This window comes from Etheostoma spectabile, chromosome 12 (genome assembly GCF_008692095.1).
Source record: "Etheostoma spectabile isolate EspeVRDwgs_2016 chromosome 12, UIUC_Espe_1.0, whole genome shotgun sequence".
In the NCBI taxonomy this organism is placed as follows: Eukaryota; Metazoa; Chordata; class Actinopteri; order Perciformes; family Percidae; genus Etheostoma; species Etheostoma spectabile.
Genome location: NC_045744.1, coordinates 8,248,531 through 8,276,117, shown reverse-complemented (window position 1 = coordinate 8,276,117; position 27,587 = coordinate 8,248,531). Strand labels below are relative to the sequence as shown.

The following is a 27,587-nucleotide window of genomic DNA, read 5'->3' as shown; positions in this document are numbered from 1 at the left end:
TCCCACAATTCTTCCTCGCGATCAAATGTTTCCCACCAAAACAAAGAGAGGGGATACGGGAAGGAGGGAGATACAACAAAAACACAACAACTCATGACTCACTTTGGACTTTCAAGTTTGTCAACCAACAACAGTATTATGATTTATACATAGAGACACCTAAAATAAATCTTATATTTTCTGATTCTTCTTCTCACCCTGCTATCCGACATTACCTTCCATCTGACTGACGTGAAAGGTTGTGCAAACCAGCAACGGCATGATGGACGAAGCAGGTAGGAGGTCTCTCCCTCAAGCTCTCATTAAAATGCCTTGTGAGATAAACATAGGTTTTCTCTATATATTTAGCATTCTCGGCTATGGCATTTTAAAGTCTAGAATGTTTGCATTTGTATATTGCATGTATCTCTTAAGATACTTGTGGGTGTATAACCTCCCACACAGTGGAAGCAGCCTTATTTGCATTCTGATACTATCCTGTCAGTCCCCCAGCTGTGGTCCAAGAGAAATGAGAAACACTACAGAAAAGTAGAAGTGACTCAAGGAGCCCACCTTAAATTACTGTTATTTTCTCACAAATGGAGCCACCACCATCTCTCAGAGTTAGTCATGTCACAATTGCAACACAGGAACTAGTGTAGGCAAAGGCCCACGGCAAGCATAGAAGTTGTAATGCAATTCCATACAGACTTCTTTCCAGTGTTGTTCACGGTGCACGTAATTAAAGTGAAAGCAACTCTTTAGAAATGTAAACTACTTTTGCGGACTCTCTTTTCGATGATTGACAATCTGCATTGCCAATTTTGACAAAAGAGAAACCATTGAGTGGTTTGTAGTGTGAGAAATGTTAGAATGAGCAAATACAGGAATTTGGGTTTGTGATTCGCATGATGGCGGATGGAAAATCAACATGCAGAAAATGGGTTTTATTCAAAGGCAAAAATTACAATACGTTATTTGTTGATGGATGTTGAAGGGCATTCCAAATACTGAATGTGAGCTCACTGTACTAGACCCATGTACAGTGTGATTAACAGCTCTCCTTCAGTAATGTATGACTGAATGATCATATTTGAATGGTCTCAAACCCTGTTGAATGGTAACTGCTCATGTCAATACCTTTTTCCCTTGTGGATCAAATGTACATTCACTAATCTTCTAGTTACTGGCTGGCTACAACAAAGCTAGTGATAGTGAAATACTTATTAATGACAAATAAATCATTGAAATGGGCAACAAAAAGCACAGAGATGTCATGGAAACTAGCGCTGTGCCGTCATGGAAACTAATGCACTTAAAGATTTACACCAGTGCTTTACTATTGCTGTGCTCCAGAGATGGTTGTCACAGAAAATATTGTTTTCTTTTCTGCCGTCAGGAGGTGCAAATAACAACTAGAGCCCAACCGACATTTACCGGCATTTCTAATGACCGATAAAATAAATAAATAAATAAATATTCATTCATCAGAATCATTTATTCTGTCATATCATCATCATATATTCATCATTTTATTTATCAGAACTTTAATATATGTTGATGTTCCTCTGTTTTGTTGTGACAATCAAACAAATGATTATATTATTTCACTGAGAACTTATAAATAACTACAAATAAGTAATGTGAGGGAAATCTGTCTATGTTTTGTAACGCGTCTCTGGATTTCTTTTAATTTACCAAATATTCGTATCGGTATCGGCCTTAAACATCCTTTATCGGTCGGGCTCTAATAACCACAAAACATTTATGTTCATACCAGTTAAAAAAAGAAAGACATTAATATTGCTCTTAATTCCCCCCCCCCAAGAATAAAGAACAAATGTCATGCAAGTGTCTTGTGAGATCATTAGTCCAAATGTCATGCTTGAGGTGTTGTTGATACCACACTGAGTTGTACAGTTAATGATAGCCCCCCCCCCCCTCCCCAAACACACACACACACACACACACACACACCTCTCCTCCTCAATAGTTACCGACACAGAAATGGCACATCCTAAGGAAAGCTAATTGTGGGACTGGCTCTAGTTAGATATCCAGTTAGATAAAGTGTTGGGGATCACTAAGGTCTATATGAAAGCATCCAAAGAGCACCATGTTATGGGACCTTTAAACTACTTCATATATACTAAACAGAATGCAAGAAAAGTGTGTCAGGGAAGCAATGAATTTGGCAGGTGCATTGTTGCTGGATTTGGAAATACAAGTGCGGCGATCTGAAAATGGAGGGCACTCAGAAACAAAGCAGTGGCACAGAGGGTACACAGAGGCTCTAGTCTTTCTGATTACACTGTGCCCTGCTGTGGCTCTCCATTACTCTAGTATTCAAGTGGCTGTGTTTGGATGCTGGGCTGGAGTACTGATGCTATCATACTGTAACAGTGTGGCTATCACAGCTTGAGGCAAACGTTAACAGTGCACATCCCTATTCTCCCTTTAAACCCCAGCGGAGATCATATTCATCATCAATAATACACTGCGTTGCAGTTTACAAATCAGCAGTACAAATGGTCTGCAAAGCTGAGGTGGATACTGTATTTTATCATGAATATCAATAATTGCTGTATACTACAGTATGTCTATCAATTATGTTGTAAACTTGTCAATAATGTATTATTGATTAGGTTTTTAAGGTTTAGAGATATATAGACATGTTTACTGTAAACTGTAACGTCAGGACTGTAAACACCCAGTCCTGACATACATTTGAAATGGTTTTCAATTTTGGTCCTTGTCTGAGAGAGAAAGTTAAATACTCTTCAAGTCATGCAAGACAGGTTAAAAACAAATCTACAAAAAAAGATTGCATTCTTATGGAAATCTCTCACAGTCTGTTTGGCAGAGCTGCTTGCGAGATGAAGGGTGCTGGCATTTACCGTACGCTCCAGATCCACAGAAGCTCATTGAAATGCTGTGGGTGTGCCTCATGACAGTATTGTGACTTGTTAAATTTTTTATATCATTTTGAAAAGCTCCAAGCTGGGTGGACCATGCATCACTGTACCCCGCCCTAATATCTATAGTGTACAGTAATTGTTACTATAAGAATTATATAATTACTAACAGAAACCTTAAATGTTGAATAACCAGAATGCACCATGTTTAGGCTAACAGAAAAAGTAATTGTAGCAAGCATTTTTGAGCTGTTTCAATACTAACACAAATAAAGTAACTCCAATTATGTAATCAGTCCGGGTTGCAAAGCAACAGCATGGCAAATATAATACAGATTTTTATATTTCTATTAAATGTTTGCTTCTACAATGACGCATGCAGCACTTGTTTCCACTGACATGCTTGGGAAGACTTGCTTTTGAATACATTTCAGGTCATGTTTAAAAAATAAATTATACATTTAAAAGGAAGGTGCTTACTTTAATTTCCTTATCCTACAGTATCAAGGCAGTAAAAAAGCAAGTATTTTAGAATCACACTCCTCATGAAAATAAAAGCTTCTATTGACAATATGCTTGTGCAAATAATGGTTATATCTGATAATTCAAAGAGGAGACAATGCATTTTAGAGAAACAATGCATGTATCTGCTGATGAGATATATTTGAAGTGAATGTTACATTTGTAAAAATTCATTTCCATATCAAAAGCTATAACATAAAAAGGAGAACAGAGAAAATAACCAATTAGATACACCATTTATTGTTCTAAACCTTATTTACCATCAAAGGAGTAAATGACAGTGCCATATAGTAGATCTTAAAGGCGCTACATTACACTTATGGTCCATTTACAGGTTTTCTTTTTACTTATTTTGCCTGGTTGGAGTTCGTCGGAGGGCTGTGTGGGCGTGTACCGACTGTGCTTGATTGACATCTGTCTTACCCACCTATTAGTTTTGTTGCCTATTAGTGTGGATGAGGCTTACAATGATTCCTACAACACTAAATCATCATTTGCATCACAGGAATGCACAACACATGTTGGACTCAAGGAGAGAGAAGGACTATTGATCTGTGGTTATTAGTCGAACCATCTGCTGTGCTCATGCTGGACAACATGAAATATAGCAGAATCAAAAGTGATTATCTTCAAAATACGTTTTGCAACTACAGTACATTAAAAAAAACGTCCAAAAAAGAACAACCAGGCCTGATTCCTTTGAAGCTAATTACTTTAGTAGGCAAATAAGCCTATCCTATTCAGACAGCTCCATGTGAAGGGAATACATGCTGTACTTCTTTCCCCTACCTTTCCTGCGCTCACAGTCTCTCTCCCTGCCTGTCCCTAAAATGTCCCTGCTGGGGATTTTATCTCCTGGTTCCTTTTGAAGCAGTGGCCTCTCTTTGCCTCCATTATCTTGTAATTTGTGAGGGATTACGCTCTGGAGCACATACAGTCCACCCCGTTGCTTAAGAACTGTGACAGCTTACAATAATTGCCATGCTAATTAGCAAGAACTAGCCCAGTGCGCTACTTTCCCTCACCAGACCTGATTTGATGAATATGCTTTGATTAATGTGTGCAGCAGGTTTCATAACTTCCCGACCATTATAATTAAATATATAATCAATGATTATTATGTTAAAGTATAAAATTGAGAGGCTTTCTGAAAAACAAAGGCAACCTGTATTCGGTCTTGCCACTAAGAAGGTTTTATTTAGGTGTTGGACCAGTTTAGATTCAAGATTCAAGATTCAAGATATTTATTTGTCATATGCACAGATTTTACACCATGCAATGAAATTCTGAAGTTTGCAACGTTTCCCACATTATAAAAACGTACACAATATACACACAATATATTTAAAAGATTCAGGTATAAAATTGCATGCAGCAGCAAGACATTAAAAACATTATAAAAAGCATATGCATTCAAAGAGGGGGCAGTAATTGCAATAAGTTCATTACAAACATCCCTGGAGTGTGAAGCAAATTATGATCAGCTATACTATAATGACTTGAAAAGAACACCTTTAACCCATGATGCATTTCTCCCTTGATGGAAGTGGTTACTCCTTTCTATCAACAGCATTCAAGCATATTACTAATTAGAACCAACAACCAGACTTACACTTCAAACTAAAAGTAAGCAACAGTTTCTTTCCCCACATGGTGCGATTCACATGACCCTGTCTGTGTAAGCAGGTCAGAGAGCTAAGATTGAGCACATTTTCTTCTGTATAGTCTGCAACATAATTTTAGCTCAGGACTCATTCAATTATATAAAAATAATGATGCTTTAAACCAGTACATTGCTGCTTTTTAATGATTGCTTTTTGCAAAACCGTCAAATATACAATTGTTAGCAGTGAATATGTGGCAAAGGCACACAAATGCATGAGTGCACACAAATGTAAAATCATGTATAGGAAATATTTGTCTGGCAGATCTTATTTGTTTACTTTTTTTTTCTTTGTCAGAGCAATTTGTCTTTGGCGAAACTATGGTTTCCAAGACTTGTTACACTTCAGTGCCTGTATGTTCTGATGCATGCATAAGCAATTTAGGCACCACTGAGTTGCCTGTTTGGAGCTCTGTTGGTTTTTTAAAAGCTCACATAACACAGGGCTGATTAACAGACTTCTGTTAACCAAACTCAGTCCTCTGTGGCATTGTTTGTGCAAGTGATGTAGTTGCTTTAGAATTTAAGTCCTATCCCATTAGATCTTTCTAATTATGTATATCACTTGCCTTTGCTTAGGAGTTCCTGGTCAACACAGCCCCTGAAAAAGACATCTCTCTTTTCACAGGTGTTCTTTGAAGTCCTTTCTGACGCATACTGTACAGTCTTTACAGCATGACCTCCCATCATCCTCTCTGCGAGATATGCACCTGCCTCAGGAGACCTAATTGCTCAAAGTAAGCAGCGCCTTCAAAGCCACACACTCAGGATTGACCTTCAATACCTCTACAAGTCTAAAGCTACTATTTTCTTCATAGAATAGAGCCCAACATGTCTAAAATGAATGACATTTTTAAAAAAAGATGTAAGGTGTAATTAAGTTCAGAGGGTTAAAATGTAGCTGTGATGTGTGGGTTTTCGTGTGGGTTTGCACAAACTTACTGTGTGAGGCTTAGGATATAAACACAGCTCTAACCTGTGTGAACATCACCTGGTGCATCAAATACTTCCATCTAGTGTACAAAAGAAGAACAGGATTTGAGGGGATCAGTAACACAGTATGCCTATATGACCAACACAATTCATAGAACCACGGATTTGGAAATATTGTATATGCTAATGACTAGGATTTCCTCTGATGTTTGTCAATTTTAGGCTATCAATACATTATTTGAAATTGACAAACATCACATGTGTAATTCATGGCACAATTTAAAAAGGATCAAAAGATGATTGTCTCTTGCTATGCACTACCTTACAATATGTGTAGTTTAAGCTACCTTACATATATTCTCCGAAACAAAGTCAAGTTGACACTCACACACACACACACACACACACACACACACCCACACACACACACACACACACACCCACACCCACACCCACACCCACACACACACACACACACCACACACACACACACACACACACACACACACATCTGCTGCCTGGTCACATGACGGCTACCAACTGCTGTCAGCTGTTTGACATGATCAAATTTCGGCTGTGAAGTGGATGGTACCCCAATTCTGGCTACACCACCAGACCAAAGTCTGCGAGAGTTGGGTGAATTAGCTAGCTAACTAAGAGTTGAACATTTTTACCTGTAAGTCTGATGTTATTCTACTATGTTATATTTCTAGTTATAAAGCTGAGTTAATTAGTGTTCAAGTACATTCCAGCCTTATCCTTTGAGAATGTTGTGTTGTTGGTTTTCCCTCCACGTTCAAGCTAAAAGAAAGTAACGTTAAATATGCTAGCTAGCTAAGTTAAATAAACTAGCTAGCTAACATATAGCTAGTTACTAAACTTAGCTAAATCTTTTGGTACATAAAGTTTGGGGTCTCAAGAAATTTCCATTGCACTATAGACAGAATTCTGAACTGATCTGTCGGTGGCTGATGTTGAATGCAATATATTAACTACGTTATCCATTATCAGCAACCATGTATCCGATGTTCCAAAGGCACATTCTGTTTACTACTAGCGTTATTAGCTAGTTGCATTGTTTTTTTTAACCAGGGTAGCAGAGCAATTTTCAGACGATATTATGTGCTTACATAATTGCAAAATGGTTCTGTAATGTTTTTCTAGTAAATCTTTTAAAATGATATCCGATTAGTAAACAGAATATGCCTTTGGAACATTGGATGAATGGTTGTTAATAATGGGCAATATAGATATTGCATTAAATATCAGCCACCGACTCAGATCAGCTGGTATTCCGTCTATAATGGAGTGGTATGGAAATTTGTAAGTGACCCCAAACCTTTGACTGGTAGTGTACTTAACGTTGTTGACCTTCACTTGTGATATTTGCTTCTGTCTAATTATAAGCTTTTTGCACCCAATATCTTGGACCAAATTATTGGGCTAAAGGAAGTCAAGTGGTGATGGAGGCAGATACACTTGAGGAAAAGCTTCTCCTCTACGCTAAAGAGGGCAGTTGTTCTCATATTCAAAGGCTCCTTGAGTCGAGAATAAACCAAAGCAGCTCGCTCAACATCAACTTCAGATGCAAGTTTTTTATTTATTTTTATTTTAAGACTACATTACCTGCCAACTAGCATGATTTCTGGTATTGTTATAGGAGTGTTCTTGTTTCTTTCTGTCACTGTAGCTAGGTCTAAAGCCAGCTTAGGATGGACACCCCTCCATCTCGCCTGTTACTTTGGACACATGGATGCTGTGGAGAAGTTACTCAAGGTGAGAGTTGGTTTAGAGGCTTATATTTTGTCAAGTACACATTTCCAGCCAGTGAAATGTATTATATGGAACATATTTGCAGGCAGGTGCTGATGCCAATTTGCAGAATAACATGGGTGACACACCTCTACACAAAGCCGCCTATACTGGAAGAAAGGTGAACACACACACACACACACACACACACACACACACACACACACACACACACACACACACACAAAACCTTCCTTACCTTCCCATTTATTATAATAAGAGCATTATAACTTTTGATAACCCTTTTCCTTTCACCAACATCAGCAGATATTTTCCCACTGAAGCTTTTGAGTGATAAAAAAATGATGGTAAGATTTTTCCTTTGTCTTAAGGAGATTGTTTTGTTGCTGCTGCGGTTTGATGCCTGTTCCAACATAATCAATGGAACAGCTCAAATCCCTAAAGATGTCACAGATGATGATGAAATCATTACTATGCTAGAGGGTATGAGATTATGGGAGTATTCTTTTTTTTTTATTGGTGATGGCTTTTCAGATTAGCTGGCCTAGTTCTCAAGTAGTATTTTAATTTGTGCAGCTGCAGAGAGAAGAGCAACAAGGCGGTGGGAGGAGAAGCTTCTGGAAGCAGCCAGAGAGGGAGACATTGCCAATCTATCTAAACTGGTTAGCATCTGGCCATTCTATCAAATATTTTTTTACATTACACTTTGACAGCATTTTTATTTTACTTAAACTTAACTTAAATTCACATATTACACCAGAGGCTTTCACAGCGTTTGCTGTCTCTGAGATAGTTTAAAATAAAATGCACAAACTATAGAATTACGCTCATAATTGTTTAGACAGGACACTGCAAGTTGGAATCCGAGACAGCCACAAACAAGACGTTTACCAATTTTCCTAATGGCCTGCCTGGTTTTAGCAGACCAAAGCAGACTTTTGAAAACCAAAATTTAGTGTTATCATTTCTCTTAAAGTGGATACTTGGTTGGATATTTGGATATAGATGAGTTTCCATTACAGTTACATGTGTATAAGAGATAAATGTTAGTGGATTTCACTTAAGTTGTTTTCTGTTGTTCAGCTCAGTGGGAAAGAAGGTCCAGATATTCACTGCAGGGACTCTGTGGGGAATACGCCCTTACACTGTGCAGCCTACAGGGGGCAGAAGCAGTGCATTATAAAGCTGCTTAAGTCTGGAGCCAGCCCCAATACTAAAAACAACAATGGTATATCACTTAACGTTGAACCTCACCCCTTATTGTTGAACATAACACCTTATCAATCTGACATTTATGCCAATTTGTTTTTGAAGAATACACATTTCTGTAAATACTACAATATGTTTTGCTAGTTTTGTTCTGGGCTTTTGCATGATTACTAATTGTGTTGCAGACCAGACAGCAGTGGACCTGGTTCGTAGTGATGAACTGAGACCAATTCTAGCAGCCTATCAAGACAAGGTAAGTGCAGATAAGTAGTTTTTAATCAACCTTTTTAATTACTTGAAGTAGGCACAGAAACATGGTTTAAGGTACAGTAGCATGTTCCCATCTCTTTGCTTTTGATCTAAAAAAGACAAGAGCATGTACTGTGAGTCAGTGTCATTCAGTCAGTTTGTTGCTCAGTCCAATTTAAGCTACTCTACACCACATTGCCATCAAAGCTGGTGTAAGTCATGCTCCGTAAAGGATGATTCCTAATTATTTTGATGATCCTCTGGCCTCTTCACCATCACCACCATTGGGCCAAAATCTAGCTAGGAACAATCTAAATCTAACCAAAATATAGGTGCACTGCACACAACTATCTTTCTGCATGTTCTGTTTTTTACAAATCTATACATGTGGTCACTTGAGGCCTGGTGACTGTGTGAGAAAAAGCCTTGCTCCTGCTTAGATGTGTGATAAGCCTGGCACAGCTTCAATGCAGAGCATTGCATAGTCATGGTGAAAATAAGGCTTAAGAACTAAGCTATTAAGTAAATGAAAAGATGTATTGTATACCTCTAAACTGAAATACACTGAGCTGAGTGTGTCTGGTCTCACCAGAAACTCTTCATCGTTGTCAATCAGGCTCTGTCTGTACACAAGTCTGAGAATTATTCTTTTTTTCCCCCACAAAGGATGTGAGCAGTGGGGTCCAGAAGATTGAAGGCCCTCTTTGGAAGGTACCCAGATGTTGAAGTGTATTCTTTTGTACTCTTAATATGTCAGGCAATGTTTTTGTTCAGACTCCTCCACATCATCCAGACTTTACTTATTTCCTGTTGCTCAACACAATATCATCATTATATATAAAAAGTCCATTCAGAGCCTTTTCTTATTTTTTTGTTTTTGTATTTCAAGTCTTAAAAGTGTTATTTGTATATTTTTATTTTTTATATGATAAAGACACAAAATCAGTTGTACAAAGGTTTAAAATAAAAAATAACCTTTTAACTGTCTGCATATAGAATTATATATTTATACACAATTCTTTGCTACATAGTTTATCTGTTGTTGACTTCATGTGTCGCCAACAGAGTTCACGTTTCCTTGGATGGCGGTCCCACTGGGTGATAGTTGAGGATGGAACTCTCTCCTGGTATCCCAGACAGTGAGATAACTTTATACATATGCAGTTTTCTTAAACTGAACAGTACAGTATGTACATGTGTAGTATATGTTTTCTGTATGCATGCCGTTTGCCATGGTAGAAGTTTCTTTCTTGCTACTCTATCCTTGATTGGTGTGTGTGTAAAAAGCCATATTTGATTACATGATGCCTTGTCAGCTGTAGTTGCTGAAATAAAAGCAAAACTTTTTTTCTCCAAATAATTCTGGTTGGAGATAGAGGTTCACCAAGCATTCAGTGAAAACTGGAACCTTACACCGTGACTACATGTGCACTGTAGGGTAAATTTGATTTATTTTATACAGTGCGTGTCCATGTCAAAATGCCTTTGTCTATGTGCTCTCTCATCTGTTTTCTTTTCTAGGGCTGATGCGTTGGCTGGTGCCAGAAAACAGGGCTGCAAGTCTCTGACACAAAGCTACTGCACGGTAGGTAGTAGAAGGTAGATGCCAATTGTAACCGATTAACCTTTTAATACTACACAAGGACGCTCAGTCCTTGGATGTTTCAGTTACATTGTACGTATGACATGGTGATTTTTGACATCTAGTGCAGCAAGCGTGACTGTACTGTAAGTAATTTTGTCATTGTAGGTCAAACCATGGGATCATTGCTTCTTCATGCTCAGGTGCTTTGATGACACTGTACATTATTTTAAGGTCCCCTCAAAGACAGATTCAGTGGCAACAAGAAAAGTAAGATCAGATTCACCTTCTATGCTGTTGCTGAGTTGGCTTGGTTGTCTTAAGTGTATCTGCAAGGGTGGACAACATTGTAAATGTTTTTGATATTTGTCCACTTAGAGATGGTTGGATGCATTTGAGGCACATTCGTCCTATAGCACTCGTCAATGCACCCAGGAACAGATTATCAACGATGCAGATGGCATTGGTGGCGTGACAGTGAGGAATCTGTCACAAGCCCTTCAGGTAAGATTTTTAATAAAGTATATTGTTAAGCAACAGTAGGGAGGATGTTCTATTCAGGGAAGAAGATTCCAATGTATCTTTCTTGCACTGTGCTCCTGCAGGCTGCCAACACTTCCCAGCAGCAATTGGAGAGTCAAGTGTCAATATTTCTATCGATGGTGAAGAATGAGGAGAATTGTGGTAGGAGTCTTGGAATTGGTGTTGTATCAATGTAGGGAACCTAGTGTCCAGTTGCTGTTTTTTTTGGTAATTAGCGTGTAAAACATTACAACATTCTCTGTTTTAGACATGTCAAATGTGTTGATTTCAATGTACATTACAAATTGTTGTGGTGTGGATTATTAGTCAGACAAAACCATCAATTTAAAGACCTGGTCGTGGGTTTTGGGAAAATAGGCATTCTTTCAGTATTTTCACACATTTTGGAGACTAATTTATGAGATGATGAATCAAAATAAAAAATAGTCTGCAAATTAATATAAAAAAATAACCTTAGGTTGCATACATCTAAACTGAACATGTTTTCTTTTTATATTTTTGGAAAGCATTGGCTGCCCCTCTTTTACTGAAAGCCAAAGAGACCAGTGAGCTCTCCAGTGCAACCTGTGCTGCTCTCCATCTGTGCCTTGAACTGCTGTCAAAACAAGAGGAGGTAGGGAAACGTCTTCATCCTAATCAAGCCTGTATCAGCATGTAGTGCTTGGACAAACCAACGAACAACATACGATAGTTTCCTTTAGGGTTTTGGCTATATTGTCCACCATCAAACCATTCCTCACACATAATTAAATGCAACCTAAACCATAAAAACTTTGCAAAGGTTTATCTAATATACCTTATTGTTATGTGTGCCATGCAGGTGAAACAGCGTTGGTCTTGTGATGCAGGGAATTTGACATTTAAATGAAATCTCATCTAGTAATCTGCAATCTTGCACTTGGTTTAATAGTTTTGAAAGCTTCTTATTAGATTAGCCGCAGCCCACTAAGCATGTATGTATATTTATCTTATGGATTCCCATTGCCCTAACTCACGTGCTGCACTCCTATTGGCTGGATAAATTATATGAATTATTACATAAACCTCAAGCCCCTCCCCTTTACATTAGCTCCTTCTTACCGGTCAGCTTTGAAGTTTGTGTGTAGCCCATGTCCACCTGTCCAAGTGCTGTGCCCTTGGGTTGGGGGGGTGGGGGTATCAATGGAACAGTGCGGTAATCACTGGCATGTCTGTAGGAAGGACACAGGCAAGATCCGCTTTTATGCTTAGGTCTGCATTCAGCTTGCAGATCAGAGTAGACACAGACACACACACACACACACACACACACACACACACACACACACACACACACACACACACGCCCTTGGACTTGGATTCACACACTCCCTCTCAAAGGAAAGGCTGTGCTTTGAGCGAGAGAAGTGAAGCGCGTGCATATTCACAGGCTCAGATGGAGAGGCATGCATTCACCCTCACACAGTACAAATCAACGCTTGCAGGCAGACTTCCACATGCCAGAGCATAAGATCAAAGGAGAAAGAGGAGACAGTGAAGACATTCTCATCCAGAATCTGCACAGGTACAAACCAAGCAGTTGTTCTTCTTTTATCTGTCTGTGTTTGCAAAGGGCTGGTCCCCGATGACTTACTGTAGCGTAAAGTGTTTGGAGATCGGCATAGATTAGATTGTATCTGATGTTTTTGGTGGGTTGCTGATTTAATGATTGCTCTGAAGCATTTGCGAAAGCTAGTCATCAGTATGCGGAAAGTCATTCTTCTTCAATTTAATGATCTCAATTCAGAGTGTTAAATTGAGCATGTTTTGAGGTGGTACTGAGTGGTGCACTGCTCATTGCATCCTTTTACAGTGATCATCTCATAATGTAATGAATTTTGTCAGAGTAAGAGGGATATATTTTAAGATATATTTTACTTACTTACATTGAGGTGTGTGTGTGTGTGTGTGTGTGTGTGTGTGTGTGTGTGTGTGTGTGTGTGTGTGTGTGTGTGTGTGTGTGTGTGTGGTGTGTGTGTGTGTGTGTGTGTGTGTGTGTGTGTGTGTGTGTGTGTGTGTGTGTGTGTGTGTGTGTGTGTGTGTGTGTGTGTGTGTGTGTGTGTGTGTACATGTACATGGTGGCCCCATGGTTGTGTGGAGTTTGTATGTTCTCCCCATGTTTGTGTGTGTGTTTGCTCCGGTTTCACCCACCATCAAAAACATGTACTAGGTTCTCTAGTCAGTGCCCTTGATCAAGGCACTGGCTCAGATCTGGAGTTGGTCCCCGGGCGCTGTAAATGGCTGCCTACTGCTCCCTTTGGGGATGGGTAAATGCAGATAATGGGTTTCACTACATGTATGAGTATGTGACAATAAAGTACCTTTTAGTGTGTGTGCGAAACCCATTGGCAAAGAGGAATTAAAGTGTGTGTTGAAGATAACTTTAGGGAATACATTTTCCTCCATCATAGTAAAACTTGTTTTTTGAAGTCAGCTGGATATAATACTGCTCAACAAAGCCCAAATGCAGCACATTTACAATGTGATGTGTGCATTGCCAAACCATATCATCTTAGTTTGAATTGGCAACAGCTGCTGTCCTGTCACAACAAATAACCCGGCATCGTTGTCATAGGGACGCAGAGAACATTTATGGCAGCCTCTTCACCCAAGAAGCATTGCAAGTGTCATAACAGTGGACACTTAATGAGAGAAGAAAATATCTCAACAAGCACCTTAACATCCATTGGTCTTTTGCTGAACCGGTTCTACTACATGTACTAACTGGATTATATTTTCAACACTGCTGAGATTGGCTGTATTAGGTAGTGTTAAATCTAATCCTACATTCTCATTGTCCTGGCACAGATGCCTCTGTAGCAGTACATAACATACAGTAGTCACATGCTGTTGTAGTATTTGCTTTGATGTCCGAGCAGATGTAAACTAAAGAAGCATGATTCACAGTAATTTAAGTTTTACCCTTCAATAGAGTAAATTCAATTTATGGTATCAATTCATAACAAGATTTATCTTGAGACACTTTACAGATAGAGTAGGTCTAGACCACACCCTATAATTTACAAGGACACAACAGTTCTAGTAGTTCCCTCCAGAGCAAGCAACAGTGCGACAGTGACGAGGAAAAACTCCCTTTTTGTAAGAAACCTGGGACAGACCCAGGCTCTTGGTAGGCGGTGTCTGACGGGCCGGTTGGGGTTGAAATGAACAGTGGCAATAATGGTCAAAGTAAAAGATAATGGAACAGTGACTAAAAATAGGAGTTTTTAGTAGTGCATGGCATAGCAGGATGTAACAGGGCATTGCATGACGTGTAGCAGGACCACGGCAACAGCTGCAACCATGACTTTGGAGCCTCCCTGAAAAAAAACATAAGGACTCCAGGGAATGACTCCCCAGAGCTAGGTTAGTAAAAGACATTTCTGGGACCTGGAGGCACACAAATGGAAAGATAAAGGTATACGTGGTCTGACCCATTTCAGCAGCAGCTGCAGAAATGAAGTATGCTAGATAGAGTGCTACATTTAAACAGGGCATGCCAGGCACCGTATGATTGGTGACTACACTGCATTTAAAGTGGAGAGGTCTGTGCTGCAAACTTTCATACACACACAACCTAGATGTATAAACCCAACCTTTTATTTGTGTTTCTCAGGCAGCAGGCTTCCAACCCTGTCAAGAAAACAAATGGCAGCTTACAACATGAAACCACTTAGTGGTGACACACAGATAAGCATATCAGTCAGTTTGTATTTCTGTGAAGGCAGGAGAAGGGCAGCATTGTTATCTCTGCAGTCATTCATAACTTTTTTTTGGCAACAGTCTGTAAGAAAGCAGATTACCCTTCAAACCCCTGGGGATTGGAGAGAGTACAAAGTACAGTTTGACCTTTTAAATCAAACATTGCCACGTAGGTGTCTGTCTGACCTACTGACTGTCATCTCTCAGCCAGGAGAGACTTTCTGCTTAATGTTTGTGTTGGTCCATGCACTGACTTCCTTCTTTTTTGGGTAATGCAAGATCTGGATAAGAGGAGGCAGTATGTATTCAAACTTATCTTTTTGGATTCTGACCAATTAAGCCAAGGGTCTGTATGTATTGAGAAATACTTTGCAGTTGGTACTGCATCTCTCTGCTGCAACAGTACTCTCATCACGCACAAATCAAATATTTGTTCAGTAGCTTAGCTCCCAGCCATAATATAGTCATGTACAGTTTGATAATTACAGATATTACAGCGTACTGTATGGAGCCATAATACCTATCCCTCTGAGATTCCCTCCCACCTCAATAGAGAAAACAAACTTCTAGAACAAAGTGAAAGCTCTACCCTTTAGGATGTTAGCCAAGGAGAAGCTTCCCTCCCAGGCTCCAGCAACCGCTACTGCACACACAGCCTCAGCAGGGCTTAAAATAGCGCTGTTTGGGCTCAGGAGAGAGGATGCTGTGAGAGCAAAAAAACTGGCTGGGATAGTTACACAACAAAGTGTTTTGTTCCAGGATGGGCTCTTAAGCCAAGTGCCTGGGACCGGGATGACAGGCAAGTAACAGCAAGACCATACATTTAAAAACAGGCTTGAATTAATTGGGGTGCTTGCGATGACATCCTTTTTGGGCACATTTGTGAAATTTGCCTCTTTAGCCAGTGTTAGTGTGATTTTGCTGTTATTCTTTGGAAGCATGTTGGAGGTCATATTTTGGGAAAGTGTTTACAACAGTAAGATAATGCTGCATTCCACTGTAGGTGCCAACCAGCTGTTGGTGTGAAAGAAGCTTCTCATGCGCTTCTGTCAGTTACAGCATCTATGAAGTCCTTCTGTATGTACACAAGGATACAGGTCTCTGAAGAAAAGTGCGTCATCAAAGTGTGACTGTGGGTTTTTGGTTCCATCAGATGTGTATGTAATTGAGGAAATGGAGTGCTATAGCAAGGTCATGAACGCGTCAGTTTGGATAAACCCAATGTAGCTTGAAATGTTCTGAGGTGTTTTATGCTCTCTGTTGCAGCCTGAGGTTCTGCATATTGTTGCAGAACCTCATTCTCACCTTTTTGTATTGTGTGTAGAATAACGTTTTGCTGAGTCAAGTCTAGTGCACAAAAGAAATCCGGTTTACATTACGTATTTTCAGTAATTTAATTGCATAATAAACCCTTAGTTGATATGAGGGTGCTCAGATCAACTATGCGTGGATTAGACTTCAAAATATATTACCAAAGGCCGGATCAACGGGCAAGGAAAAAAAAAATCAATCAGCAAATTGGTGAATATATCACTCTGTGTTTTCTCTGCCTCATCCATCATGTGGGGCTGATCTCCACCACATAAGAGTCTGAAACAGTTGATGATCCAACTTCCTGGAATATTGTTGGAGCGGCAGTCACACAAGGCTATAATCTATATACTGTGCATTTATTTATGAAAATGTTATGATTTTAAAAAGTTGATTCAAAATGAGCACTATATATATTATAACGGTTGTTTTTCACATTTGATACTTTAACTGGGAATTGCAGATCATGGATACCTCGGAGTAGAATTTCATAGAAATTATCTTTTTGACCTTGTTGGATCACGTAGAATCTCCATTGTGGGGGAAACAGTGTCCCCATGGTGGTCCTGTGGGATTTACAAGCTCCTGGTTCTCTTCGCTGCCTTCCTCAAGGTGACTGTGGGAGTGTTTTAGCACTGGAGGCTTTGCTCAATTTTTATGAGCATTATTACCATTATTTTCAGTGCACTTTTTTCGCTTTGTGACTGCTTTTCTTGTATCCTTATAATACATTTATGAACTCAATATATTTCTAAGAAAAATGTGTTGTTGTAGCCATTATCTTCTATGTAACGTTTGTTAAGGGTCCTGTCTTCTGTTTAGCTAGTAAAGAACGGACAACAGCAGTGTTAGACAATAGGAAATACTGATCTGGTCTGTCCCCCAGTGGCCTGGATCAGGTTGCCCTTGATAGACACTCAATCCTGGGCTACAGAGCTCTGAGACTGGGGTGTTTGGTTCCGACTGGAGGGAACCAGATATGTGGGCAGGGTCAGAACAATGATCTGCCATCAGAACCACAAAGACGCACACACTGTGGCTACAGAAGCAGATCAATACCTTCAAATCAATCAAACCAGTCAATCACATATTTGCCAGATTTTCCATACTGTCTATACTGTACACATTTTGGATCAAAATATACTTGTGCGTGTGCTGCGTGTGCGTGTGCGTGTGCGTGTGTGTGTGTGTGCGTGTGTGTGTGTGTGTGTGTGTGTGTGTGTGTGTGTGTGTGTGTGCGTTGGTCCTGTGTGTGCAGGTGTGGAGCCTGAAGTTAGAGCAAGAGGTGGAGAAGAACAAAGCTCTGACAGAGGCGCTGCACACATTGGCAACTGAGCACCACCAACTCAAGCAGTCCCTGTGTAAGAGCAGGAGGCCGTCTACTCTCAGTACCCTCACTGAAGATGACTTCTATGATGCCGTATCAGGTCAGCAGCCTCTAGGTGGACAGTTAGTGAAGTAATCAAGAAGTTAATATCTTACAGGGGTTACTCGAGATAAGTATACCAGCACAGTATGTCTTGTTCTTTGTACAGCGTCTCAGCCAGGTCGTAGATTACAGAAATTAAGTCTCAAGCATCTGAATTTTCTTTCCTGGTAATTTTCTACTTTTACTAATGATGCACTTTAAACTAACATTGAGTTAAATGCATTGTTCTTTGAACTGCTCATTTCTTCCATTGCAGAGCTTCTGTAAGAAAGGTATCGTATGGAGTTTGGATTTCTAGTAGAGCTGTACGCAGTTTGTCAGTAAAGCGCAAAGAACCTGAGCAGGGAAGAAGAGAGGAAACTTGCACACATAGATTTTTGGCCAGATGTAAACCATGCACAATTTTAAACATAAAACATGAGCGGGTGGGTTGTTATACCCAATAGCCTAGTTTCCACCAAGCAGTTCAGAACGTTGCACATTATAACAGTTATTTTTGCGTATCCATTGTCAAGATACCAATAGAACCGCTCATTTCAGTCCTGTTTTTTTCCGTTACCCCTGTGTTGGGGTACAATAGCACATTAATCCAATACTAAGGTTTTTCAGCTGGTTTCTCAGCGCATGGCTGTCCACGGCTCTTACCATCCGGTAACAACCCGCCTTCATTTAATAGTAGCGTCTGTGGTGGAAATGCAAAACCGATGAAGTGTTTAGGTACATGTGGGTACAGGTTACCTATGGTTCAAAAAGTACTTTACTTAAAGTGTTTGATGGAAACACAGCTAATGATATTCCTTTGGCACTTTATCTGTCTCTGAGATTGCCCAGATAACGCTGCCAATATCCCCTTCTCTGTGTAATGAGATAGTGATTAGGCTGACACCCAATGGATGTTTACCATGGACAGTATTTGCATCAGCAACATGTCTGTGGAAAAAATGGACGGAGTTTGCTTCTTTGTATACCCAAGCCTTGCCATGGTGATTATTTACACTAGACTTCCTTTCATAACATGTTTCGCACTACGGACCAATCTTTCTCAGGAATCATTGCATTATTCATAGATAGCCCGGAGTTATATACTAGCCAGAGACAAACTGCCTGTGGACTACAAACTGTGCTCAGCATACACAGTACATGAAGATGTTCACATACTGAGGTGAGTGTGTAAACACTGTGCATACAGACATGCAGGTGTTGTGTCTAAAACTGAAATTTCTGTCATTGTTCAGTATGCAAGCACGTGTTCTTACAATAAGCACTAATAAGTTAAACTAGCATATACGGACCTCCATCATAGTGATGACACACTATTCTCCCCTCCCATTGTATATGTGACAGTACCTGTAATGTCACTGATAGGGGAGGAGTAGCATCTAGCAAACACAGAGCAAAAAATGTTTGAGGAAGTGAAGCCTCTGTGTGGCCTCTCATTGGAACACAATCCTCAGGTGGGGTTTAGGTGGCAGCAGGGAGGGGGACGTTGGAGAGGAACTCGAGCACAAGTGCTTATTCGCAGACAGTGTGCTGTTCAGGCTGCAGCTTTTTGAGCCGGCCACTTAAACCTGGATGTACCTTGGTGTGCGGTGTTTGGCATGACCTGGCATCTGCCCCCTGTCATCATCCCACAGAGTCAGAGCTCTCGGTGAGCGGCTTCCTGTCTGTAGCCAGTCAATCTTGGGAAGAGGACGAGGGCCGAGACAACCCCCTTCTCAGCAGTCTCCGCCATCCCAGCGCAATCAGGGGACCTACCGGAATGTCAGGGGAGGGTAACCATGGCAACCAACCCTCTCAGTACAATGGAGTCAAGAAGCACAGGTGGGACATGCTACAGTGATGTCATGCTTGTTTACTGGCTTAAATGATGCAAAGGTACGAGTGGAAATATGTTATGGTAATACCCGCCATAGTGAGTGCTCAAGAGACAACCTTTTCACTGTTTATTATGTGCAAGGCTTTGTTAAAGTGGTTTATCACATCTGCTAGCAGGATTAAGTAGTGTACAACTTTATGTTGCTGAGTATCTATAATATCGTACATATCGCCAGCAAGAGTAGAGGCCAGTAAAAAGCAGAGTTGGTGTAATGGCATACCACCTTTCCACTCTAGTCTGTTTTTATAGATGGGTGTTTTTGTTTGAGCAAATAATAGCTGGTTTTTAGTGTTTCCTAACGGATCAAACTCTCCAGGTGAATAATAAACCTAGTGCTCGGGGATTTTTTTTTTTTTTTTTTTTTTTTTTTTTTTGTAGATTTCACAATCTTTTATTTCGGTGGATGCTGATTCTGGCTTGGCTTCTCTTCCTTAATCCAACAAGTGAGCCATGAATAATTCAGCATGTTCTGGCTCAGAGTAGGAGTTGGAGGAAAGGGGACTGGCTGGCTAGCTCTGTGTGCATATGCGTAGGCTTGTATGTGTGTGTGGGTTTGTTTGTGCGTGCATGTGTTAGGCTGTGTGTGTTGGTCATTAAAGATTTAGAAGGTGTCTGTTTATTTGGAAATAATCTTGTCATTCAAAGATAGGTCTGTCGCTGGTTGCCTGAAGATGGTTGTTTAACGTGTGTCTTACTCTACATTTCTATAAGAATCACCTTAACATAAAGTCAAAATGTAATAATGTAATAATAATTTGGAGACTGAAAGCTCAACCGTAGACAGTGTTGGCTGCAAGACGTGCATGCTTAAAGTATTGATTAGGAATGTTGACATGTAGAGCCATATTCTAAGCTGAATGGCTTAACAAATTGGAGCATCTAATCTAAATAAGTAAAACCTACATGTCCCTCTGAATCTTTAGACCTTTAGATGTAAAAGGCCTGTTGTAGACACCATTTACTTTAGGCAAACCCTCATATGTTTTAGGGTTTTTTGAAGTTCAGTGAAAGAAGTCTTCTATATAAACAATACATTTTAGGGCAAAGTCTGGTGAAACACAAACTAGGCCAGAAGTATAGTCTGCCATGCATCACTGCGCTGCTCCACAGATGGATCATCACCCCCCCCCCCCTCTACCTCTGTTTATTTAGCTGAAGTAATGGCTTTTATTTGTGTAGTTGCTTCAGCACTCAATTTTAAACAAGGACACCATCTGCCTCCATTAAGCATACCTGTAACACAGTCCTCATTGCAGATGGTTATGTTCAAAGCTTTGCCTTCTTGCTGTTGTTTTTTTTCTAGTGTGAAGTTCTGCACGACACCACTCTCCTCAGGGCAAAATGCATTTCATTCTCTCATTTGTAGAGATACTGGCACTCATGAACCCACAGGTGTTTGACACTGGATATTTCATTTGAATAAGGAAGACTTGCAACATTTTTGCCCTGTTATAGCAGTGTTGTGCTTTTTGTGTGTGTGTGTTTCAGTTTGTCTGAGAGTCTTTTCTTACCTGTAAAACGGTCTTCACTGCAGATGTTGGCGAGGCTGGAAGATCAACTCAGTCAACACAGACCAGATTTAGTCAAGCAGCAAAGGCTAAGAGAGGGGTTAGGAAAGCAGCTGCATGTGTATAATATAAGACAGAGAAAGCTCAATCATAATTAATCTAAAGGGTGTGCAAATGTACTTGTCTTCAAGCCAAGCTTGATATACAAAAGACCAATTTAAGAAATGCATTTTATAACCATATAGTCTTGTAAAACACACCCATGCAGTTTGACATCCATTCATGAGTATTGCATGAAGCTTGACCAGACCAGCTGAAAGCTCATTACAGGTGTCAAATTACTTTGTAACCTGGTGGTTCAAGGTGTGTTGTCTGCTCTGCAGCTTTTATATATAGTATGAGCAAAAGACTAATTTAGTTTTTAATGTGTGGTTTTGTGCTAAGGGCCACGTTGGAGAAGTTAATCATTTTGAGCGTGGAGTAGACCCATGTGACATGCCCCCAGGCATCAGTGTTGGCCTGCTTTGAATTGACAAAATGACACAAAATAAACAATCTGATTTCCGATTTAATAAAGTGTAGTGCTTCTCCCACTCTTTATACCACTGTCTTACAGAACATCTCTACCAACTCCCATGTTCTCCAGGAATGACGTCAGCATCTGGAGTATCCTAAAAAAATGCATTGGCATGGTGAGAACCGACTATTCTCCTCAGATTTATTACCCTTTTATTTGTTGTGCTCCAATTTACTGTTAGGAGGAAATTGATGCTGGCTTGAGATATTATCGTTTTTTTAAAGTAGGCTTGGTGAATAAAGAAAGTAAAAATGACCTAGATAAGTTGGTTAATTAAGATAAATTAGTTTTTGTACTTCCACTGAAATTATGACTTTAGAAATATAGCCATTAGTATCAGTGTCTTGAGTCCTAAGGGAGCTCAGCCCTTACCCAGCCTCTGCCTGGATTTAATTACATTTAATATTGTCTATTAATGTTTTATTCCCCAATTAAATGTGGCCAATGAGTCATGCATATGCAATTCAAAGGGCAGACCAATGCACAGACACGCATGGGATAGTACAGATAGTACAGTCATGTGGTTGTTGAATTAAATATGTCAATTATGCACACAATCCTCTGCCCATGCTCTGTTTTCTCACAGTTTCTTTTATCTTCTCCCAATTTCATTTTCAGGAGTTGTCAAAGATTGCCATGCCTGTAATATTTAATGAGCCTCTGAGTTTCCTCCAGCGGTTAACAGAATACATGGAGCACACCTACCTCATCCACCAGGCCAACGCCACAACCGACTCTGTCGAGAGGATGAAGGTACCACAATGCAAAATTTAATTTACTTAAATAAAAACAAAGAAGTCTAATAGTGATTTGTCGTTTGTTGCTTCACATGCAATTCACATTATCTAATTTAAAATTCAAATAGTAGTGACTTTCTAGCCTTTCATAAAGAACTCAAGACTCAATAATTGTAGTATATTGTCTTATCATCAAAAATTGAGTTAGTTTACCTGTAATTTGGTTATAATACTTCAATGCTCTGTAGTGTGTTGCAGCATTTGCTGTGTCAGCTGTAGCATCGCAGTGGGAGAGGACTGGGAAACCCTTCAACCCACTACTGGGGGAGACCTATGAGCTCATCAGGTAAAACAATGGACTTCTCAGTGCCTTGTAGGCACCAATATGTTTCAAGAGCAAACCTGTACTCAACACATATTTGTATGTATACCATAATGCAATACCAAACATGTCCCTGTTCTCCAACAGAGACGATTTGGGCTTCAGGTGGGTGTCAGAGCAAGTAAGCCATCACCCTCCAGTCAGTGCCTTTCATGCTGAGGGCCTCAATGAGGATTTCGTCTTCCATGGCTCAATCTACCCCAAACTTAAGTTTTGGGGAAAGAGCATAGAAGCTGAGCCCAAGGGACTTATCACACTGGAGCTGCCCAAGTGAGTGCACTTTAATTCTTTTATGTCTTCTCATGTTACCTTTTGTTTTTACCTTTCACTTCCATGTCTCTGCAGATATAATGAAGCATACACCTGGACGAACCCCACCTGTTGTGTCCATAACATCATTGTTGGTCAGCTTTGGATTGAGCAGTACGGCAGCGTGGAAGTGATCAATCACAAGTAATAGAAATTCCCTTCTCTTTGTGCCGCTCTGTGTGTCTTGTTTGTCTGCAAATGCATTCTCGTCGGGTTCATTTGCATGCACGACTCGAGACTCGTTGTTTCTGCGCTCTACAGTGGGGTGTTGATCCACTTTCAGATTCAGGGAATTGATCGTGGGAGCAGAACTGGGACAGTTGCCATTAGAATAGAAGAGCAGGATAATTAATGTTTGAATGCCTCAACTCACAGAGAATAGTGAAAGGGAATTGGTAAACAGCCTGTCATTCTGTGGCAGGACCGGAGAGAGATGCAGCATGATGTTCAAGCCCTGTGGCCTCTTTGGAAAAGAGCTCCATATAGTGGAGGGATACATCCTTGATAAAAGGTATCATCGTCATTTAATTACCAATGATTTCATCGTTCATCTGATGTTTAATATTGCCTGTAAGTAATTTGTCATGCTGTGTGTATTGAAAATCATTTAAACAATTGAACAGTTTTACTCATCAGTATTGTCAGAACGCTCAGGGATAATGTATCAAATATCTAAGGCATCTAAAGCGGTGTTTTATTTGTTTATTGTATGTTTGCAGCAAAAAGAAGCTCTGTGCTATTTATGGCAAATGGACTGAATGCCTCTACACAGTAGACCCCGCTACCTTTGAGGCCCACAAAAAGACTGACAAAAAGAGTTTGGATGAGAAGAAGGGAAATAAACAGGTATTACATTTTACTGCTTTTAAAGTCACCTGTGTTCTGCCTCAATTTGGTTCAAGTTAAACTTTTGTGCGTGCGTTTCTGTGGCCCCAGAGCAGTGTGGATGAGGAGCCAGAAGAGATGCCTCCACCTGATGCTGAGACGGCCCAGGTCATCCCCGGCAGCGAGCTCATCTGGAAGATAACGCCACGACCAGACAACTCAGCCAAGGTACGAGAAGACGAAGTGGTGGAAGGAGAACAATTTGTACATTTGAAAATGGAAAAATCAGGCACAATAGCTTAAGATGAGGTATTGTTATTGTGTTGCTTTTTGTCGTCTATGGCAGTTTGTGTTCATTGAATTCTCTCTCTGGCAGTTCTATGCATTCTCTACATTTGCCATGCACCTCAATGAGCAGGAGGAGAGCATGGAGGGAGTTATTCCCCCAACAGACAGTCGCCTCAGACCTGACATCCGCGCCATGGAGAATGGAGATATAGGTACGGTGTATGACCTTGATTTGAGTCCCTTTATCCCACACCATCTTAAATTACCATCTGTGGCAGTATTCAAGTTTCTATATCCATGCCTCTCTATAGATTTGGCAAGTGCAGAGAAGAAAAGACTGGAGGAAAAACAAAGAATGGCCCGTAAAAATCGCACCAAATCAACAGAGGAATGGAAAACAAGGTCAGTTAGTGATAATATGATGTACTGTCATTGCCCCATTGCTAATGTGTTGTTATTACTAACTGCTTCCCTATTGTCTTGTGTTCAACTTCCCCCTTTATTATAACTGAGAAGGAATGCTGCACTTGGCCCAAGGTTAGGTTCAAAGCTTTGCCTTCTTGCTGTTGTTTTCTAGTGTGAAGTTCTGCACTACACCACACCACTCTCCTCAGGTCAAAATGCACAACTACAACTGGTGTGTTAGGGAACTCAATTGTAAAGATTTTATTTTATTTATTTTACCTTTTATTTAACCAGAAAGAAAACTCATTGAGATTAAAAATCTCTTTTCCAAGAGTGTCCTGGCCAAGATAAGCAAACAAGAAGGTTGCAGACATATAACAAATAACAAAATATATCAAAATACTGGCACTCATGAAGACACAGGTGTTTGACACTGGATATTTCATTTGAATAAGGAAGACTAGCAACATTTTTGCCCTGTTATAGCAGTGTTGTGCTTTTTGTGTGTGTTTCAGTTTGTCTGAGAGTCTTTTCTTACCTGTAAAACGGTCTTCACTGCAGATATTAGCGAGGCTGGAAGATCAACTCAGTCAACACAGACCAGATTTAGTCAAGCAGCAAAGGCTAAGAGAGGGGTTAGGAAAGCAGCTGCATGTGTATAATATAAGACAGAGAAAGCTCAATCATAATTAATCTAAAGGGTGTGCAAATGAATTTGTCTTAAATAAAGCTTGATATACAAAAGACCAATTTAAGAAATGCGTTTCATAACCATATAGTCTTGTAAAACACACCCATGCAGTTGGACATCCATTCATGAGTATTGCATGAGGCTTGACCAGACCAGCTGAAAGCTCATTACAGGTGTCAAATTACTTTGTAACCTGGTGGTTCAAGGTGTGTTGTCTGCTTTGCAGCTTTTATATATAGTATGAGTAAAATACTAATGTTTTTAATGTGTAGTTTTGTGCTTAGGGCCACATTGGAGAAGTTAATCATTTTCAGCACAACACCACACCACCCTCTTCAGGACAAAATGCACAATTACAGGAAAATATAGTTAGTGAACTACAGTGCAGAGATACTGGCACTCATGAAGACACAGGTGTTTGACGCTGGATATTTCGTTTGAACAAGACAACATTTTTGCTGTGATGTAGTGCTTTATGTGTGCATTGCTGTTTGTCTGTGATTCTTTTCTGATCTCTCTGTTATCCCCAACTGTTGTACCCCATACTATTAAACAGATTTTCTCATTGTTTAACTGCAGGTGGTTTCAGCAAGGACCCAACCCTTACAACAAAGCTCAGGACTGGCTCTACTCAAAAGGCTACTGGGACAGAAACTACACTCACCTGCCTGAAATCTACTAAGAAGTAGAAATACACACAAATACCATACACATGGATATCTACTTTAACCACCTTTTGGATGTTATCTGCTGTACTGGGGTTTGTGCCAGGGCTCCCTAGCACATGCAAAAAGGTCATGGAGTTGGTACAGAATGGCAGGTAGGGTTAAGAAAATATACTTAAAATGTCTTTAAAGAAGTGAAAAGGCAGTCAAACACTGAATAAACACCAAAGGCATAAATTCTTTAATAGATATGTGCGAACAATGAAGCACAAAAACTCTTTTGCTTATTTATTGTGGTTGTTGACGACTTAGGTATGGTATAGGCATGTTTTGAAAATACTAGAATGTCTTTTATACACACACACACACACACACACACAGTATATGTTAGATAGATTGAGAGTTTAAACAGCAACCTTGGTTTTGTTGTTGGTAGTTTGTCCATAATTTCTGCTGGCCGTGGAAACATTTTACTCATCTTTAGTGCAGAGATACACTTGGCAACACCTCTACATACAGCTACAATGGAGTGTACGATGCATCCTGAACACATCGATAAGACATTTAACTCTTGGCACTGATTGCACTTGTGCATGCATACTATAATGCAGTGAAAAGTATTCAACTAAACTACTTGGGAACATTTCCCTTTTGTTTTCACTTAGCAGTACATATGATGGTGCATAACGTTAGTGTTTAACTGTTCAAAATCTGCTTGTTTGCAGAGTCTGCATCAATGGATTGTAAATCTGTGTCTGGCTGTTTCCCTGCATCCCTGTTTCTCTGCAAAGATGATGGCAAGTAAAATGTTACAGATAAAGGTACTAGGTCAGCACTCCAATTAAATATAATGTAAAATGTTACCACATCCGACAAGAATTGTGGCCAGTACCACAACAAATCTTTTACATCAAATACATGTTAAATATATATCATTAGCCCTAAACTATGTACTGTATAGTTGGTGTTTGGAGCCTAACAGCGTTGCACATAAGTCTACCTGACTCTGTGGACACACAGGCACTTTTTTTTCTAACCATACTGAAGCAGGGACACTGGCTCTGCACTTAGAGATGTTGAAGTATAATTATCTATATTCCTGAAATATTTAAAATTCCAGCTATTACAATAAATGCATGTGCATCACTATAACTATGCAATCCCTTACCTCCTTCACAACCGAGCACTGAATATTCCTTTTCTCATGTGCAGGTTGTTTTTTTCTGTTTATCATTTGGGTATCAAACTAAATTTCTATTGTTGTTAAATAAAATCTTAACGTTGATTGAACTTTCTTGGTTTTGTGTGATTTGCTGTAATTTTAAGAAAACATGTCTGCATTAGATAGTGTGGTGTTACAAGAAGAGGCAGTGAACCCCACAACCCTGGTGTACCCTGGGTCATGTCCTACTTAGCAACCATCATAAAATTGGCCTTGGCTTACCTATTTTAGTGCTTACCAGCAAAGTATGCAGACTGTTTTATGTCACAATTCA

At 39.8% G+C, this 27,587-nt stretch overlaps 1 protein-coding gene across 4 annotated transcripts; it reads left to right on the top strand.

Moving 5' to 3' along the window:
• The first annotated feature begins 6,457 nt into the window (after positions 1-6,457).
• Positions 6,458-27,381, top strand: LOC116698493 (oxysterol-binding protein-related protein 1). Of its 4 annotated transcripts, none has more exons than XM_032530429.1 (29): positions 6,458-6,688; positions 7,462-7,599; positions 7,703-7,788; positions 7,871-7,945; positions 8,160-8,268; positions 8,362-8,447; positions 8,869-9,013; positions 9,180-9,247; positions 9,910-9,954; positions 10,309-10,382; positions 10,765-10,828; positions 10,994-11,095; positions 11,204-11,329; positions 11,431-11,509; positions 11,875-11,981; positions 17,658-17,826; positions 19,463-19,649; positions 21,829-21,904; positions 22,408-22,542; positions 22,775-22,872; positions 22,996-23,178; positions 23,254-23,361; positions 23,639-23,728; positions 23,937-24,063; positions 24,154-24,270; positions 24,419-24,542; positions 24,642-24,732; positions 24,847-24,867; positions 26,006-27,381. In XM_032530429.1, the coding sequence occupies exons 2-29, from the start codon at positions 7,476-7,478 to the stop codon at positions 26,106-26,108; spliced, it is 2,919 nt and encodes a 972-aa protein (XP_032386320.1). In that variant the 5' UTR covers positions 6,458-6,688; positions 7,462-7,475; the 3' UTR covers positions 26,109-27,381. The 4 variants fall into 4 exon arrangements, with proteins under 4 accessions (XP_032386320.1, XP_032386319.1, XP_032386322.1 ...); XM_032530428.1 differs by having other exon boundaries at positions 8,157-8,268; XM_032530431.1 differs by lacking the exon at positions 7,871-7,945 and having other exon boundaries at positions 6,459-6,688; positions 8,157-8,268.
• Positions 27,382-27,587: the final 206 nt, after the last annotated feature.